We start from the raw sequence: 16,679 nt of genomic DNA, 5'->3' as shown, positions 1-16,679 counted from the left end.
AATTACAATAAATTCCCTGGGTTAGTTATTACTGCAGACTCTCTTATCTACAGACTGAATCAAGTATAACTCGGAGAAGCTATTTCCTATTCTCAAAAATACTTCAAGCTTTCTAGTCTTAAAGTGAGTTTCTAGGTTTGCTGTGCATAATCTGTAGATTAATTTAAAAACGAAATAAAGTAACTCAAAATATTGATTTAACATTTTCTTATAAAATCCATCTCAGATAAATGTATCTACTTCTATATTTGAAAATAATTACAAGATTAGTTCATTTTATATACAACAGGAAAAATGACCATAGAAATAAAGTTGATGTACAATTAACACAAAAAAACACAGCAAATTAAATAACTGGAGCCAATATGCCCTTCCTCATAATAGGGAATCAACCAGTATACTATTTTACTGAATGCTTCTCAACTTCAAATCCGTAACTGTTGATTTTATTGATGACATTCTCAGAACTGTACCTTAAAAAAGGGCCTAATACTTCCTGTGACAGATCACGGAACAACATGTTTATTAGATAACACAGGATACAAATTAAGCCATCTATAAACTGCTGTTCATCATATCGCTGACATTAATTAAACAGAAATATGTTATCCATAGGTATTTTCTACAAATTCAAAAACTTTTGAAAATGATTACTTTTAAAATATTTATTTTGGCTCTATCAATTATCTCTATCACATATATTTAGTCCCTCCCTAATAATATTCAAAGTAAATTTTAATGTAAACTTTTGTATCCCATAGTGCACATTATAAAATGTAAACATAAAAGCATTATTAATGAAAAGAATAAAGAGGAACAGATGCATAACAGACTGCATGGAATTAGGGTGTTCTAAATATACCTTTAATGATCATATGGAATAGAAAAAACAACCATCAAATTTGCTATCAATTTGTGCTCTGATTATCTCTTAATGAAGGAAGAAAACTGTTTTAAACAATTTTTTATAGAAGAAAATATTTAAATTTCATTACTATTAAATGTAATGCTTTTATTTTGCTCTTCCTTTGTTGCTCTAAGAACACCAATAATAATCTCAGATGAGCCTGCATTATCAGATCACTTACTTTCAGGTCTACGAAGTTATCTTTTCCCTGTCTGCAAAGCTATTCTAGGAACCAATCATTTATTGTCCACTGATGGTCTCATTTGCATTATACTCCAATACAGAAATAATTTAGTTACCAAAATGCACATATGTTCCTTTCCTTTTGGCTTTTTAAACCTTGAAAGGACATGTACAGATTTATAGTATATTTCTACAGAAAATATTTTGTAGGTCATCAGACTAGACTCTTATATAGATAATTATTGACAACAGATGCTTGTAATTTCCCATGCGACAGCATGTGCACTAAGATTTAATCGGCTCATCACCTGAGTGTACTGGAACTGTTAGCAAATAAAGGGCATTTTAAAAAGGGAGCTGAGCATTTTACTGAAATAATGAAACTTTTTTTTTTAGCAATTTTAATTAAATAATGCAAAGGTACATTTGGTTAAACATTTTATAAAAATTCAAGCAAAATTAAAAACTTAGCCAATTTCAACATTTCTACAAATTTAACCTGTAACTATTTTGGTCAAATCCACCTTTAGCTGAATTAATGAGAACAAGGACAAGGGACATTGAAGTATTCTCCTCACCACAATGGAGGTTTTTCTCACTTTCCACACTGTATAGCCACTACATGGAAACTCCCAGAATGATGAGCGTTCAGTCATGCTCTACACTTTTCTTTTCAATGAAAAGTGATGTATCGCCTTGTTTTGCTTTTGACAAAATATGGACTAAACACAAGTATACAATAACAAGAATCCAAGAGTAGCCCATACACAAGTCAACTATGTGTATGTTTTTATTATTTAAAGCCCACCATTCAGCTTATCTGTCTAAAGATATGGTAACAAACAGTTTGTTTCTTTTTCACTAATGATACTGATGACCATTCAGTTTAAGGGAGGGAAAGTCCAAGACAGCTGTTTGTTAATTCAGTCAATGACACAAACATAACTATTTCAGCTTCAGGACTTCTGACTTATTGCCTCTCCCTCAATGAGGTCAAACACTGATGGCAGATACAACAGCACAAAATCTTTTGGCATATGAAAGTTTAATACAGGAATGATCTAGGAATAGTCCCTGCTAGGTCTCCTCAACATCCCCCTTTGTTTCTTCATCCATAACATGTGACCTGCTTAGTTCCCAAGCTGTCAACCCACAGCTGCCACACACCATCTACTCCGCTGTGTGTGTGTGTGGACACTCCTCAGTTAAAGCCACATGACTGAGGTAAAACAGTGCATGATTGTGCTAGGAAAGAACAGTATCCAGTGACGAACATCCCTTTAACGTTAACTTCCCTAAAGTGAAATCAATAAAATAAAAAAGGAAAATTCTTTTTCCTTCTGGCTGAAGTTGGACTTAGTTGGATTTCTGGTTGTCAGAACTGGTACCACTTCTTATCTTTGTATTTCAACATCATCTAGAGGGGAGAAAACACACAAATAATGTTTTAAAAATGCCAGAACAACAATATTTATGTTATAACTGAATTCTATATATTTCCCAAACATTATATCATTCTGAAACATATTATAGTGTTACTATATTGCTTACTTCAAATCACTTTATACTGAAAGCAATAAGTAAGACCTATTCCATTTAGAGAAAAAAAAAGACCATACCTATGAAGAACTACAGCCCAGAAAGTCCTCTTATTTTTTTAGAGACATGACATTATCAAACTTTGGCTCAGCATATTCTTTGGTGACCTAAGCTAATATCTTACAAATAAGGTAATTATCAGTTCTCTGATATGAACTAAAAACAATGGTTAAAGAACCTAGTGAATGAAAGGTTGAAAACTCCTCTTGCTGCCATCAAAAATGTACCGAGCACTTCCTCTGAGGTAGGCACTGTATGGCACACCTTCCCAATCATTTGGTCTTCACAGCTCTACAGGTTAGAGATTATTATTCTCCTCATCTTATAAATGAAGGAAATAAGGCTTATATGGGTTACCCAACGTAACACAAGGGTGAAACTGGGATTTGAGCCCATGTGGTCTGATCCAAGAACCCACGAGCTTCATCACCTCAATATATTATCTTCAAAGACTCAAATATGGCTCATAAACATAATTTGGTAGAAGTTTGAGCCTGAACTCTGCTAAATATTTAGTGTAGGGGTATATTCTGGAATTGGCTGAAGTGTTATATGCAATTAGAGATCACAATCACACACAGGGTTATGCCAACAAAATTCTTGACCAAGGTCACTAGCCTATAACTGAGGTGTGTGTTAGCCGAGTATAAGGACTCACACACATAAGGATCTCCAAACCTCTTTGAAGCCCTGAACAAATTGCTCCCAAGTCAAGTGACCTCTTTCATGCATTCCAGGTGTCAGCATTCTTGAGCAATGAAAAGATGACTTTTGATTGAAAAATTTAAAGAGCTATTACTGACAGAGTAGGTGCTCAAATCTAAAAATAACCTTAATACGGTTTCTTCAGTTAACAAACTAAAAATGTCCTCAAGGGCTAGGCTAGGAACCAAGGGTGTAAAGTAGCCCAGTGTAAAGCATCACAGAGTGGCAGATCTATGTGTCAAAATGAAGATGTATATTCTATACCTAAGGGACTTTAAAGTCAGTTTGTATAAGTGTTACTATGCTGGCCAACAAAGCTTATTTATAAGAAGGCCAGCTAGGGATCCTTTCTTTATAGCATATATTTTAAGGTCCACCATGACTTCTGACTTCATCAAGATGAATTCATTGCAAAAATGCATTTCATTCGTCCTCTGTATGAATTGGTCTACAAATAAAAATGTTTACCAATTTTAGCTATTTTAGATCAACCTAAAGAATCAAGAGAGGCAAATTATTTCCTTTTCTAGGAGTTAGTAGTAAAACCTGAAAACCCTGCATTTCCTAAAACTTTTGCAAAATCATTGGCTTTGTTTACAAAAAGCCTGAAGGTGAGCAGTTTCCTTCAAAATTTATAAACTTCAGTAAGAAACCAGACTACTGAAATATATTCTTGTAATGGCTCCCTCTGGTGGCAAATCAGGAACTTGCAAGTACAAAGGACAAATGAAAGTTCCTGTGTAGAAATACAATAGCTATTAAAAAAACAAAACAAAACATAAGAAATAGTGAAAAGGATTCTAAGGGAAAGGAGGGAAACTGAGTGGGGAGAAATTAGAGAGGAAGACAAACCATGAGCGACTCCTAACCGTGGGAAACAAACAAAGGGTTGCGGAAGAGGAGGAGGGTTAGGGGATGGCGTGATTGGGTGACAGGCACTAAAGAGGGCACTTGATGGCACTATACGTTGGCAAATTGAATTTAAATTAAAAAACCTCAACCATTTTCATACTTGTTTTAACTAGGCTATTTTTTTTTAAATATTTGTTTGATAGACATACCTCATGAGCATGTTTAGAAAATGCATCTGCACTGGACAACATAGCTGCAGTTCTTTCTTCCAGATCACCAAGTTTCTGCCCTCTTTCATCTAGTGCCAACCTGGCTCGTGCTAATTCACCAACAACTCCAGAGGCTGCTCCTTTCACACCTTCAATGCCGCCAGGGCCAGGAATATGCTGTGCAAGACTCCTTGATGCCTTTCCTGAGGATGATTCTCCAACTGAATGGATTTGATAAATCAAAGAGTAACTCAAGAAATGAAAATTTTATTAATATCTTCCTATATAACATTAAAACACAATTTTAAGGTTGAGTGACAACATTAAAACACAATTTTAAGGTTGAGTGACAATATAATTGTAATATTTATATAACTCATTTCATAATGTTTTTATATGATTTTAATAATTTTTAGTTTTTTAAACATGCAAAAACAGAAAAAGAATATTAATATTCTACTCTATATTAGTTTATACAACAAAATTTGTTTAAAAAAGGGGCTAGTAATTATTTGTTGCAATGAATAATGGGCATACTGATGCCAGTTTACAGAACAGTAAAAATTACTATTGGGTGTGCAAAAAATTAAAGATAATTAATTTAAACATAGGGATTTGATTTAGTTTATTTCTTCCATGCTTTCTCATACTTGAAATACTATGCTTAGGCTTAGAAGTAAAGGAAAATGATGAATTTATTCATTATTCTATTTTTGTGTTCATTAAGTTGTGGATATACTACATCCCTTTCTTTCCATTTCTTGTCACTTAAAAATAGATCATTTTTTTCCTTCAAAAGATCTCAGGAATTCACTGCTTCCTTTACATACATAATCCAGACCTTGATTACCTCAGAAGTCTTAAATTCTGTTAAAGATTGAGGTCCGATGTTCCCTTTTCCCTCATCATGCATTTCTCTCATTAGAAATAGAATTCCCTTACCATAAATTTGCCCCTGAATATGTTAGTAGCTTTTAGTTTATTCAGAAGGTTGTGCAACTATCATCACTAATTCCTGAACATTTTCTTAAAAACAAAACAATCCCATGCTAACTATTGGCAGTCACATCCCATTCCCCCCCACTTCTCAGTCCTTGTCAATCAATAATCTACTGTCTTTATACACTTTCCTATTCTGAACATTTCATATAAGTGGATTCATACAATCAATATGTGGCCTGTGTCTGTCTGGCTTTATTCACTTAAAATAATGTTGTTAAGGTTCAACCATGTTGTAGCATGCATCAGCACTTTATACTTCTTTTTTCTTTAAATATTTTATTTATTCATTCATGAGACACACAGAGAGAGAGCCAGAGACATAGGCAGAGGGAGAAGCATGCTCCCTGTGGGGAGTCCGATGTGGGACTTGATGCCAGGACCTTGCGATCACAACCTGAGCCAAAGGCAGACGCTCAACCACTGAGCCATCCAGGTGTCCTAGCACTTCATGCTTCCTGATGACTGAATAATACAACACTGTTTATCAGCTCATCAGTTGTTTCTACTTTCTGGCTTTTATGAATAACGCTGCTATGAACATTTGTACAAGCTTTTTTGTGAATATGTGTTTTCAATTCTCTTGGGTATATACCCAGGAGTGGAACTGTTGAGTCACATGATAACTTTATACTTAACTTTTTGAGGAATTGCCAGTTTTCCAAAGAGGTTATGCCAGTTTTATATTTCCATCATCAATGTGTGAGTTTCAATTTCTCCACATTCTTGCAAACATCTTTTTGACTACAGCCATCCTGGTGTGAAGTGGTATTTATTTGATTTGTACTTCCCTAATGAGAAATGATATTGTATCTTTTTTGCTGTGTTTATTGGCTATTTGTATATTTTGGAGAAATGACTATTCAAACCTTTTGCCCATTTAAAAACTGGGCTATTTGTCTTTATATTAAGTTCTAAGAGTTCTTTTTATATTTTGCATACTGGACTCTTATCAGATTTTAGATATATCAAATATATGATTTATAATATTTTATGATAATCTGTGGTTTGTCTTCTCACTTTCTTGATAGTGTTTTTAAATTTTATTGAAATACAATTTATCTATTTTTTTCTTCAGTTGCTTGTGATTTAGGTATAACTAAGAAGCCACTGTCTAATATAGGGTCACAGAGATCTATATCTATTTTCTTCTATGACTTTTATAGTCTTAGTGCTTACATTAAGGTTTTTGGTCCATTTTGAGTTAATTTTTGTGTATGGTGTGAGGTGAGAACACAACTTCATTCTTTTGCATATGGATATCCAGTTGTCCCAACACTCTGTTGAAAAAAAACCATTCTTTCACCTTTGAATTTTCTTAGCAGCCTTGCAGAAAATCAATTAACCATATATGTATGGACTTATTTCTAGATTCTTAATTCTATTCCATTGGTCTATGCATCTCTCCATATGCCAGTACTGTACTACCTTGATGATTAACAGCTTTGTTAAGTAACTTCAGAAATGTAAAGATGTGAGTCCTCCATCATTTTCTTCTTTAAAAAGATTTTTGTATGTGTGGCTATTTTGGATTCTTTTCATTTTCATATAAATGTTAGGAGCAGTTTGTTTCTTTCTTTCTTTTTTTTTTTTTTTAATTTTTATTTATTTATGATAGTCACAGAGAGAGAGAGAGAGAGGCAGAAACACAGGCAGAGGGAGAAGCAGGCTCCATGCACCGGGAGCCCGACGTGGGATTCGATCCTGGGTCTCCAGGATCGCGCCCTGGGCCAAAGGCAGGCGCCAAACCGCTGCGCCACCCAGGGATCCCAGTTTGTTTCTTTCTTCAAAAAAATAGCTGGGATTTTGACAGAGATTGTGCTAAATGTATAGATCAGCTTGAGGAGCTTGGCCATCTTCCTAATATTAAATCTTCAAATCCGGGAACATAGGATGTCAATCTATTTATCTATGACTTAAGATCTTCAAATGATGTTTTGAAGTTTTTAGTGCATTTTACACTCCTTTTGTTAAATTATTCTCAAGTATTTTATCTTTTTGATGCTATTATAAAAGGAACTGTTTTCTTAATTTTCATTTTGTTCACTGCTAGTACATAGAAGAAATGAAATTGATTTATACTTATCTTGTATCCTGCAATCTTGCTGAACTTATCTGTAAATTTTTTTTTTTGGTGTGGATTCCTTAAGATTATTTACAAGATTATGTTATCTGCAAATACAGACTTTTACTTTTTCCATTCCAATCTGCACGACCTTTAGTTCCTTTTCTTGCCTAATCGTCTAGAATTAAAACTCCAAGTATAAGGCTAACTAAAGAGGTAATAAGACTCTTTGAATTTCCATCTAAAGGTTATTATCAGTTATAACATTTTTGTGGGGGGAGGGCAATTCTGGTAAGGACTTCATTAAGTGTGTATCTGTGTATGCATAAATCAGTTTTGGGAGAATTGATGCCTTTTACTGAATCTTCTACTGCATGAACATGGTATATTTCTTTTGAGTCTTTAACTTCTGTCAACAAAGTTATATAGTTTTCTATTTTTCCCATAGAGGTTCTAAACATCTTCTATTAAGATTTATTTCTAAATATTCAACTTTTTTGGTATGTTTTGATAGGATATGTGGGTAGACAGAATAATATCCCCTACTCCTCTAAAAGATGACCATACTAATTCCTGGAACCTGTGATTCTATTACCTTAAACAGGAAAAGGAACACTGCAGATGTGATGAAGTTAAGGATCCAGAGATAGATTATCCAGGTAAACCCAATGTAATTACAAGCAAAGAGCTACATGCAGAGAGATATGGCTTCAGAAAAACAGAGATACAACAAAGTTGTTGGCTTTGATGCTTTAACTAGGGCAATTATATTCTCTTATCTTTCTTTATTCCTGACAGTGTTTACTTGTGCCTTCCTCTTCTTTTGTGTAGTTTCACCAGAGATTTATCAATTTTATTAGATTTTTAAATAATCAACTTCTGGCTTTGTTAATTTTTTTTTTCTATTTTGTATTTGTTTGCTAAGTCATTACTACCTTACCTATTTTTCTTTGGTTTATTTGCTGTGTTTTTTACCTTTTTGAGATGGGTCCTCAAGTTCACTCATTTTCATGTTTTCTCCTTCTAATAATACTGCATATATATTTAAGGCTATAAATACCACTGCTACTTTAAATGCATACCAATTAATATGAATTCTTTGACACATGGGTTTTTCAAAAGTTTATTTCTTAATTGTCAAACATGGGAATTTAAAATTAGCTTTGCTATTAATTATAAGCATAAATGCATTGTGATTAGATCATAAACTCTTGATTTTAATGCTTTGAAATTTGATTTTTAAAAAATCATTTGATGTGTGGTCAACCTGAACCCCAACTTTTTAAAATGCAAGTTTCAAACATATAGGAAGATAAAAGAACTATATCATAAGCATCCATACATCATCTAATTTTGATAATAGTTAACTGTTTTTGCTATGTGTCTATATATAAAATTTTTAAATAAAATATTTAAAATTCATTATACACATTATGACATTTTACTCCAAAATAATTTAGTATACCTCTGTGTGTGTTTGAAAAGAATGCATTCTGCAATGTTCTATATCTGTTCATTAGGTCTAAGTTAATTAATTGTGTTGTTCATATCTTCTATATCCTTTACTATAAGACTTATTGTTGTCTGCTTTTATATCTCAATCAATAGGCATATTCCCCCACTATGACTGAGAAATGGTCTCTTCTAGTAGTTATGTCAATATTTGTTTTTTAAAACTTTTTTAATTTTTATTTATTTATGACAGTCACACAGATAGAGAGAGAGAGGCAGAGACACAAGCAGAGGCTCCATGCACCGGGAGCCCGACGTGGGATTCAATCCCCGGTCTCCAGAATCGCGCCCTGGGCCAAAGGCGGGAGCTAAACCGCTGCGCCACCCAGGGATCCCCAATATTTGTTTTTTATATATTTTGAAGTGAAATATAAGGTACATTCATTAATGTCCTAATGTTTACACTTTGATATTAATATAGCTAAACCAGCTGATTCTTCATTTGTGTTCATGCTTTTCTTTTAGAATTTTAGTATTTGTTTTCAATGTCTTTTGTGAACAATGTGCATTTCTTTTTTTCTTTTTAAATTCAACTGGATAATTTTTGCCTTTTAAATGGGACATAATTGGGGTGCCTGGGTGGCTCAGCCAGTTAAGTGCCTGCTTTCAGCTTGCATCATGATCCTAGGGTCCTAGAATGGAGACCTGTGTCGGGCTCCCTCCTCAGTGGAGAGTCTGCTTCTCCCTTTCCTTTCCCTCACTCGTGCTATTTTTCCCTCACTTGCTCTCTCTCAAATAAATAAAATCTTAAAAAAAAAAAAAGATAAATGGGATGTTATTACTATGGTTATTTATATTTAAGTCTATCATCTTCTATGTGCTTTCTATTTACCTCATCTGTTTTGTGTTCTTTCCTCCTTTCTTGCCTTATTTTGGAAGGATTGTGATTTTCCTGTTATTCACCTGGAAGTTTTATACTAGGTTATAGAAATCACCTTAGAAATTATAACATGCATCGTTAACTTATTAATGCTACCTGATATTTTTAAAAAGTCTCTCAAAAAATGTATGATCTCAGATCACGTTAAATCCATTTTACCCTTTGTGACTCCCTTGATTTTGTTTATTTGTATGTGTATATGTATATACACATACTACAAGACTTTGATTTACAGTTTATAAAGATTATATTTATACATGCACTTATTACTTTCTAAAACATTGTTTCCTACTTCTCTGACATTCCATGGAGGATTATTTTCCCTCTATGTGAAGTACATCCTTTAGTATTTCCTTTAGTGTGGCGGCAAGTCTTATTCATTTGTTCATTTGTCTAAAAATGTCTCATTCCTGAAGGATATTTTCTAACATTGGCTGTTGAGAAGCCAGTCTCTAGCTTGTTAAAAGATACCTCATTTTCCTCTAGCCACTCTGAAGATTTTCTCTTTGTCTTTGATATGCTCTATTTTCATGTGACACATTGAGCTGTGAATTTTTTAAAATTTATTTTAGAGAGAGAGTGAGTTGGGGGGAGAAGTAGGGGAAGGGACGGAGGGGGGAAGGGGAGAGAGAAGGAGAGATGGAGGGGGGGGAGAGAGAGAATGAGAGAATATCTCAAGCAGACTCCATGACGGAGGACTTGATACCATCATTGTGAGATCATGACCTGAGCTGAAACCAAAAGTCAGGTGCTTAATTGACTAATTCAGCCAGATAACCATCAGCTGTAAATTAAAAAAAAAAAAAAACCTTAGAATTCAATAGACTTCTTGAATGTATGAATTGGTATCTTCTATCAATTCTGAAAAATTTCCAGCCATATGTCTTTACATATTGATTCTTCTTCACATGCTTTCCTATTTCTTTCTTGAGAAATTTAAACATATGTTAGATCTTCCCACTGCAACTTCTATTTCTTGTATCTTCTTTGTATTTACATTTGTTTTGCTTTTCTGTACTACATTCTAGATGGTCTATCTTGCCTATCTTCAAGCTATATAATTTTCTCTTCAGTTGTGTCTAATTTGTGGTTAAATTTATCCAGTTTTTGTTTTTGAATCTTTCAGTTCCACAATTTCATTTTTTTTACACATTTGTTGTATTGATTTTTATAGTTTTCAGTTATCTGACAAAATGTTCAAGCACAGTACTTATGAATATAATATACATAACTATTTTACAGTTTGTGTCTGATAATTCTAATATTTGAAGTAACTGTGATTCTATTTCTGCCCTTTCTGTTTTCATTGTTCATGGTATTGATTACTAGTGTTCTAGGTTAACCTGGACAACTTTTTTGAAAAATTATTTTTACAAATAATTTGAGGACTTGAATATGTTATCTGCCTTTAGAGAACATTTTCACTTGCTTCTCCCAGGTGCTGGGGACTTGAGCAGTCTGTAAAAATACTTTAATTAAGGTTGCAAGTTTTCTGGGACAGTTGATAATTTAAAGGCGAGCTCAGTCTGTGTGTCTGAGGACTGATTTATTTCTAGGTCACCTTTACTCTTAAGCCATGGCCTTTGGGGTCCTTGCAAAGAGAAGTTATTGAACAAGATCTCTATCCTTGCCTGTTCTAGGAGCCCATCTTGCTAGTATGAACACAGTTTAGTATCTCAGCCTTCTGCTTCAGATTAGCAAAGTACTCCAGGGTAAAAGTGGCCTCAGTTTGCCAGGCTCAGCACTCTGGGTTCCTATCCTTTCCCATGTCCTAACTATACCTGTTAGGCTGTCTGATGTTGTTAAAAAATTTTAAAAAAATACAATTTTTGAATTTTGTGGAACTTTATCAACTATCCTTGGTCCCCATGACTTAAAGAACAGTCTTTATTTTTAAAAATTAACACTGATCCTCTCAGTACCAAGATGATTGATCAATCATCTGGGTAAGTTTTGAAAATTAAATTATACTGCACTGCTACTTACTGATGTTTAATCTTACAGTTTTTCTAATTAGTCAAACAAACACAAAAGGAAAGTTCTATAATACTTCAGTAAAACAGAAAGAATAAAAGGAAAAAAAATTACAGACAGATAACTCCTATTTGAAAGAAAGGTCAATCATTGATTCATTAGCTCATTCAAGGACAAATTTCTACTCTGTGCAATTATGTCGAAGGCAGTAAATGAACTAGATTTTGCTATCCTAAATAACCTTCTAGTTCAATGATAATAGTTCTGGAGGTTTTGTAAAATAAATGTTTAGATTAAAAACTTTTTCAAAGTTAATGTCATCAATTAAAGTTAATTATAGAATTGAAATAATAAGATCACATTTAATGAAAATAAAATGCTTTCTAAACCATTCATTTAAAGTTGTGAATACTCCTTTTCTTAATTAATTAATTAATTAATTAATTAATTTAGTGAATACTCCTTTTTAACCACCCCTGATTTTGGTTAGAATGACAGAAAAAAACCTTTTATGTATTTTTGCTAAAAACATGGATATATTAATTACTATGACAGGAAGAAAAAGGTGATCATAATTTATACATAAGAAGAATTTAAATGGCTTGAATGTTTCAGTTTTACAGATACAATATCCAAATTAAATAAATCAACTTACATAGTTCTTCTCTATCAAGAGATTGTGCACCACCTCCAAATAAGCCTTTAAAGAATCCCCTGTTTGGTGCTTCAGGTGCTTCTACAGGAGTGAAGAGTTCACCCAACATCTCCTTTAAAATCAAAACAAACTGTAATTGGTAAAGTTACAGGGAAACTCAAATATAATTCACAAAACTGTCACTATAAACTCTAATTTAAGCTTATAATCTGTTGAGATTCACAATTAATGAGCCTGTTTCAAGTGACTACATCTAGTACCTACTGATCTAGTCAAACAGTTGACTGAAGCAGCATAACTTGCTGCTTGCTACTTTGGCTAGATTATTTTCCTTATGTTTCAAGCAAAGCTGATATTCTTGCTTAACTGTAACAAGATTTCAATTATTATGACAAAATTTTCCCATAATTCTTAACAGGATTAATAATTAGGTCTTCCTACATTAGGAATAAGAAAAGCTACCAGTAAAGTTGAAAACTTTTAGTGTGATGATGATGATGATGATGATATACAGTTTTGGAATTATCATGTTCAGCTGAATCAGAAAATTAGTAATTTAGAAAGACACTTCTTTTTTCATAAACATAGCCTAGGAAGAGAATTATGCCCATGCGCGTTTTATTAATTAAAACTAACAGTACCAAGTTAACAAGTCAAACAATTAAAGTCTTTTTATATTCCATAAAATATTACAGAAAAGTTTGTGTTTCAGTAAAAAGACTATTGTTTAGAACAGGCAGCTGACAGCAACTGTGCGGTTAATGGTTCTTTATGAATAAATTTTAAAAGGGACTATACTGCCTGTCCTGAAATTCCTTTTTCTTTTTATAAAAAAAGAACTATTAAAAATGATTGACAAATCATAAAAAATTATTTTTTATTATTTTTTAAGCAAACTATATTTACTGTTTACAGTAGCGAAGGACAACAAATCATGTACAATTTGGTGAATAAACAGAACAGAGCCAGCCGACCTCCCACCCTCGCCCGGACAGCAGAACACAAAGGAAACACAAAGGCCTTCGGCAAGATTTCAGGCAGGTGAGGGACGATGTCGCGGTCCCGCTCGGGAACTAGGACCGGTGGCAGTGGGTGCGCATGCAGCAGCAGGAGAAGCAGCCGTGTAACTGGTACAGAACAAAATCACGTCCTAAAGCATACACCCCACACCTACTGGGAAAGCAGCGCAGCCCACGTCCACGAGGGTAATGCCAAGTCACCGCTGCAGGGGCTCCACCGCTAACATACTGAAATTCCAGAAATGTGGCAGGGATATGGGAAGGTTTCTTTCTATATTGTTTGAAATTGCTCTCACTATTCTTCAGAGCATAGAAATGGTAAACTAACTCAGGAGACAAGAAAGGTTGCTGACATGTTATCAACTTTGTAGATAATATACAGAGAGGGAAGAGGAATTTCTGTAAGGATGGTAGCAATATTATTTATAAGGCAGCTGGGAAGCTTTAGAAGCAAAATAAAAATACAGTGAAGCTTTGGGATTGCATTTCTGCCCACTTAAGAGAAGAAGCTATGATACAAAAGACAAGTACATTATTGGTTCCAGGTAGGAGTTCTGCTGTATCTGGTTTTACATTATTATAGTTGAAGATAAAGCATGTACTTTTTAGAGTTTCTTCCTTAGGGCTGGGCTATGAAAGTTAATAAAGGGTGTCCAAAGATTTTACTTTTAAGTATATTCATATTAATGTTGTTTGTCCAACCAGATTATAAATGGGAAGAGATAATTGTTAACAAAATATAATACGGAGTTTCACTTATAATGTTGAGGTGGATTGAAGCCTATACATTTTAATTTTCTTTTCTCTGATATTCTACGAAGTGGAGTAAAACTGGAATGAAAAATTTCAAGTCAATAAGTCAAACATTTTAAAACTTATCATAGAATATACTGATAACTGTTATATAATACAAATTTATATTACAAGGTGATTTTAGGCATATTCTCAATGTGTAAAACAGATTCTCATTTAAACTGTATCTACTAAATTGATACAACAAAAATGGCAAACAGCTACCATTTGAGGGTCTTTTATGAGTAACATGACATATAACAAGTGATAGTGTAAAGATAAGCATTTTAAAATTTATTTTAGAATAATGGTTTACAGCTCTTTATTTGGTGTTTACTGAGCTTATAACTTTACAAATGTAAAGTACGAAATATTTAAAAAATATGTATTGTAGCTTGTGTTTCCTTGTGTTTCTTTGGAAAGCCTTCTCTTGCTCCTTCTGAACCCCTCATCTCCAAGTAAATGCTGCTTTCTCTCACTACAGCTTAATTTATATTTTCTTTAGTTTTATATAAGTGGAATCATACAACATTGTGAAGTTTTTCTTTTTATTTGCTTGCCTTATTTCACTCAGTATAAAATTACTGTGAGATTCATCCATGATACTGAATGTTATCAACCGTTCATTCCTTTCTATTGATGACTTGTATACTGCAATTTGATTATTCATTGATCTGTTGATAGACACTTGGGTAAGTTTCCAGTTTTTTGGCTAGTACAAGTAAAACAGTTACAAATATCAACTGCCTCTTAAGTTAAAAAACTAGGGAATAGAATGGCTAGATACTTGGTTTATGAATGTTTAACATTTAAGAAACTGCTGTTTTCCAAAGTGGTTGTACTATTTTTTTTTTTTTTACATTCCCAGCAGTGTATTAGAGTTCTAGACCCTTTCCATCCTTGTAAGAACTGGATATGATATTTTTTTAAAAATTTGAGGAAGAGGGATCCCTGGGTGGCGCAGCGGTTTGGCGCCTGCCACTGGCCCAGGGTGCGATCCTGGAGACCCGGGATCGAATCCCACGTCAGGCTCCCTGCATGGAGCCTGCTTCTCCCTCTGCCTGTGTCTCTGCCTCTCTGCCTCTCTCTGTGTGACTATCATGAATAAATAAATAAAATCTTTAAAAAAAATTTTGAGGAAGAGAGAAAGAGAGCGTGTGCCCATGCACACATGAGTCCAAGAAGGGGAAGGAGCACAGGGGAAGGGAGAGGGAAAGGGAGAGAATCTCTAGTACATACTGCTGAGCATGGAGCCCAGCACCAGGCTTGATTTCATGACCCTGAGATCAAGACTTGAGTTGAGATCAATGGTTGGACACTTAACTGACAGCAATGGCATAGTATTCTTTTTAATTTTAGCCTTTCTGGTAAAAGTGTTTAATGATATCTCATTGTGGTTTTAATTTATAGTTCTTTAAGGCCTAATAATGCTGAACATCTTTTCATGGTGAAGCATCTGTTCAAATATTTCGCCCATATTTTTACTGAGTTATCTTCTTTCTGTTGACTTTTAAGAGTCCTTTACATATTCTGGATATAAGTGCCTTATAGATAAATGTTTTGCCAAAGTTCTCTTCCAGCCTGTGGCTTATCTCTTTATTTCTTAAACGTTTTTGATGAGCATAAGTTTTAAATTTTGTTGAAGTTGTCAATTTGTTCTTTTACAGGTGGTGAGTTACACCTGTTCTTTTACAGGTGTAGCTAAGAAATCTTTGCTTAGCCCAAGTTAACAAAGATCTTCTCTTAGGTTCCTTCTAAAAGTTTTACAGTTTTAGGATTTACATGTAGGTCTATGATCCATTTTGAGTCCACTGCTTTATATACTGTGAGACATGAATCAAAGCTCTTTTTATTTTTTTGCATTTTAACATCCATTTTTTCTAGCATAATTTGTTGGAAAGGCAATTCTTTCTTAATTGCATTGTCCTCATGTATTAGTTTGTAAGAACTCTATAGTCCATTCCACCAATCTATTTATCCAATTTGATGCCAAAATCATGTTCTTTTGATCACTGCAGCATTACAGTAAATCCTAAAATCAGGTGGTGTAACTTTATTCTTTTTATTCAACTTTATTCTTTTTCAGAGTTGCTCTGCCTATGCTAGGTCCCATACATTTTTATATGAATTTTAAAATAAATTTCTCCCAAAAAATTCCCACTAAAATTTTCGAGATTGAATCAAATCTATAGATCAATTTTTGGAGAACTGATATTTTAATATTGAACTTTCTGACCTATGAACAAGGTACATATTTCATTTATTCGTGTTATTAAAAATTTCTCTCAGTGTTTTTGTGATTTTGAATGTAGAAGTCTTTCATATTTT

At 33.7% G+C, this 16,679-nt stretch overlaps 1 protein-coding gene across 3 annotated transcripts in view; it reads right to left on the bottom strand.

The window, feature by feature from the left end:
• Window positions 1-499: 499 nt before the first annotated feature.
• The window catches only part of STXBP5 (syntaxin binding protein 5), a 166,615-nt gene continuing 150,435 nt past the window's right edge, over window positions 500-16,679 (bottom strand). For all 3 annotated transcript variants that reach the window (XM_055310078.1, XM_055310079.1, XM_055310080.1), the window contains 3 exons: window positions 12,541-12,652; window positions 4,456-4,676; window positions 500-2,507 (listed from right to left, as the gene is read on the bottom strand). In XM_055310078.1, the coding sequence (XP_055166053.1) occupies window positions 2,466-2,507; window positions 4,456-4,676; window positions 12,541-12,652 (375 nt within the window). In that variant the 3' untranslated portion in view covers window positions 500-2,465. The remainder of the gene's footprint in view (window positions 2,508-4,455; window positions 4,677-12,540; window positions 12,653-16,679) is intronic.

This window comes from Nyctereutes procyonoides, unplaced genomic scaffold (assembly GCF_905146905.1).
Source record: "Nyctereutes procyonoides isolate TBG_1078 unplaced genomic scaffold, NYPRO_anot_genome, whole genome shotgun sequence".
NCBI lineage: Eukaryota > Metazoa > Chordata > Mammalia > Carnivora > Canidae > Nyctereutes > Nyctereutes procyonoides.
Note: the sequence above shows the minus strand (reverse complement) of the source record. Positions and strands in the feature narration are given on the sequence as shown.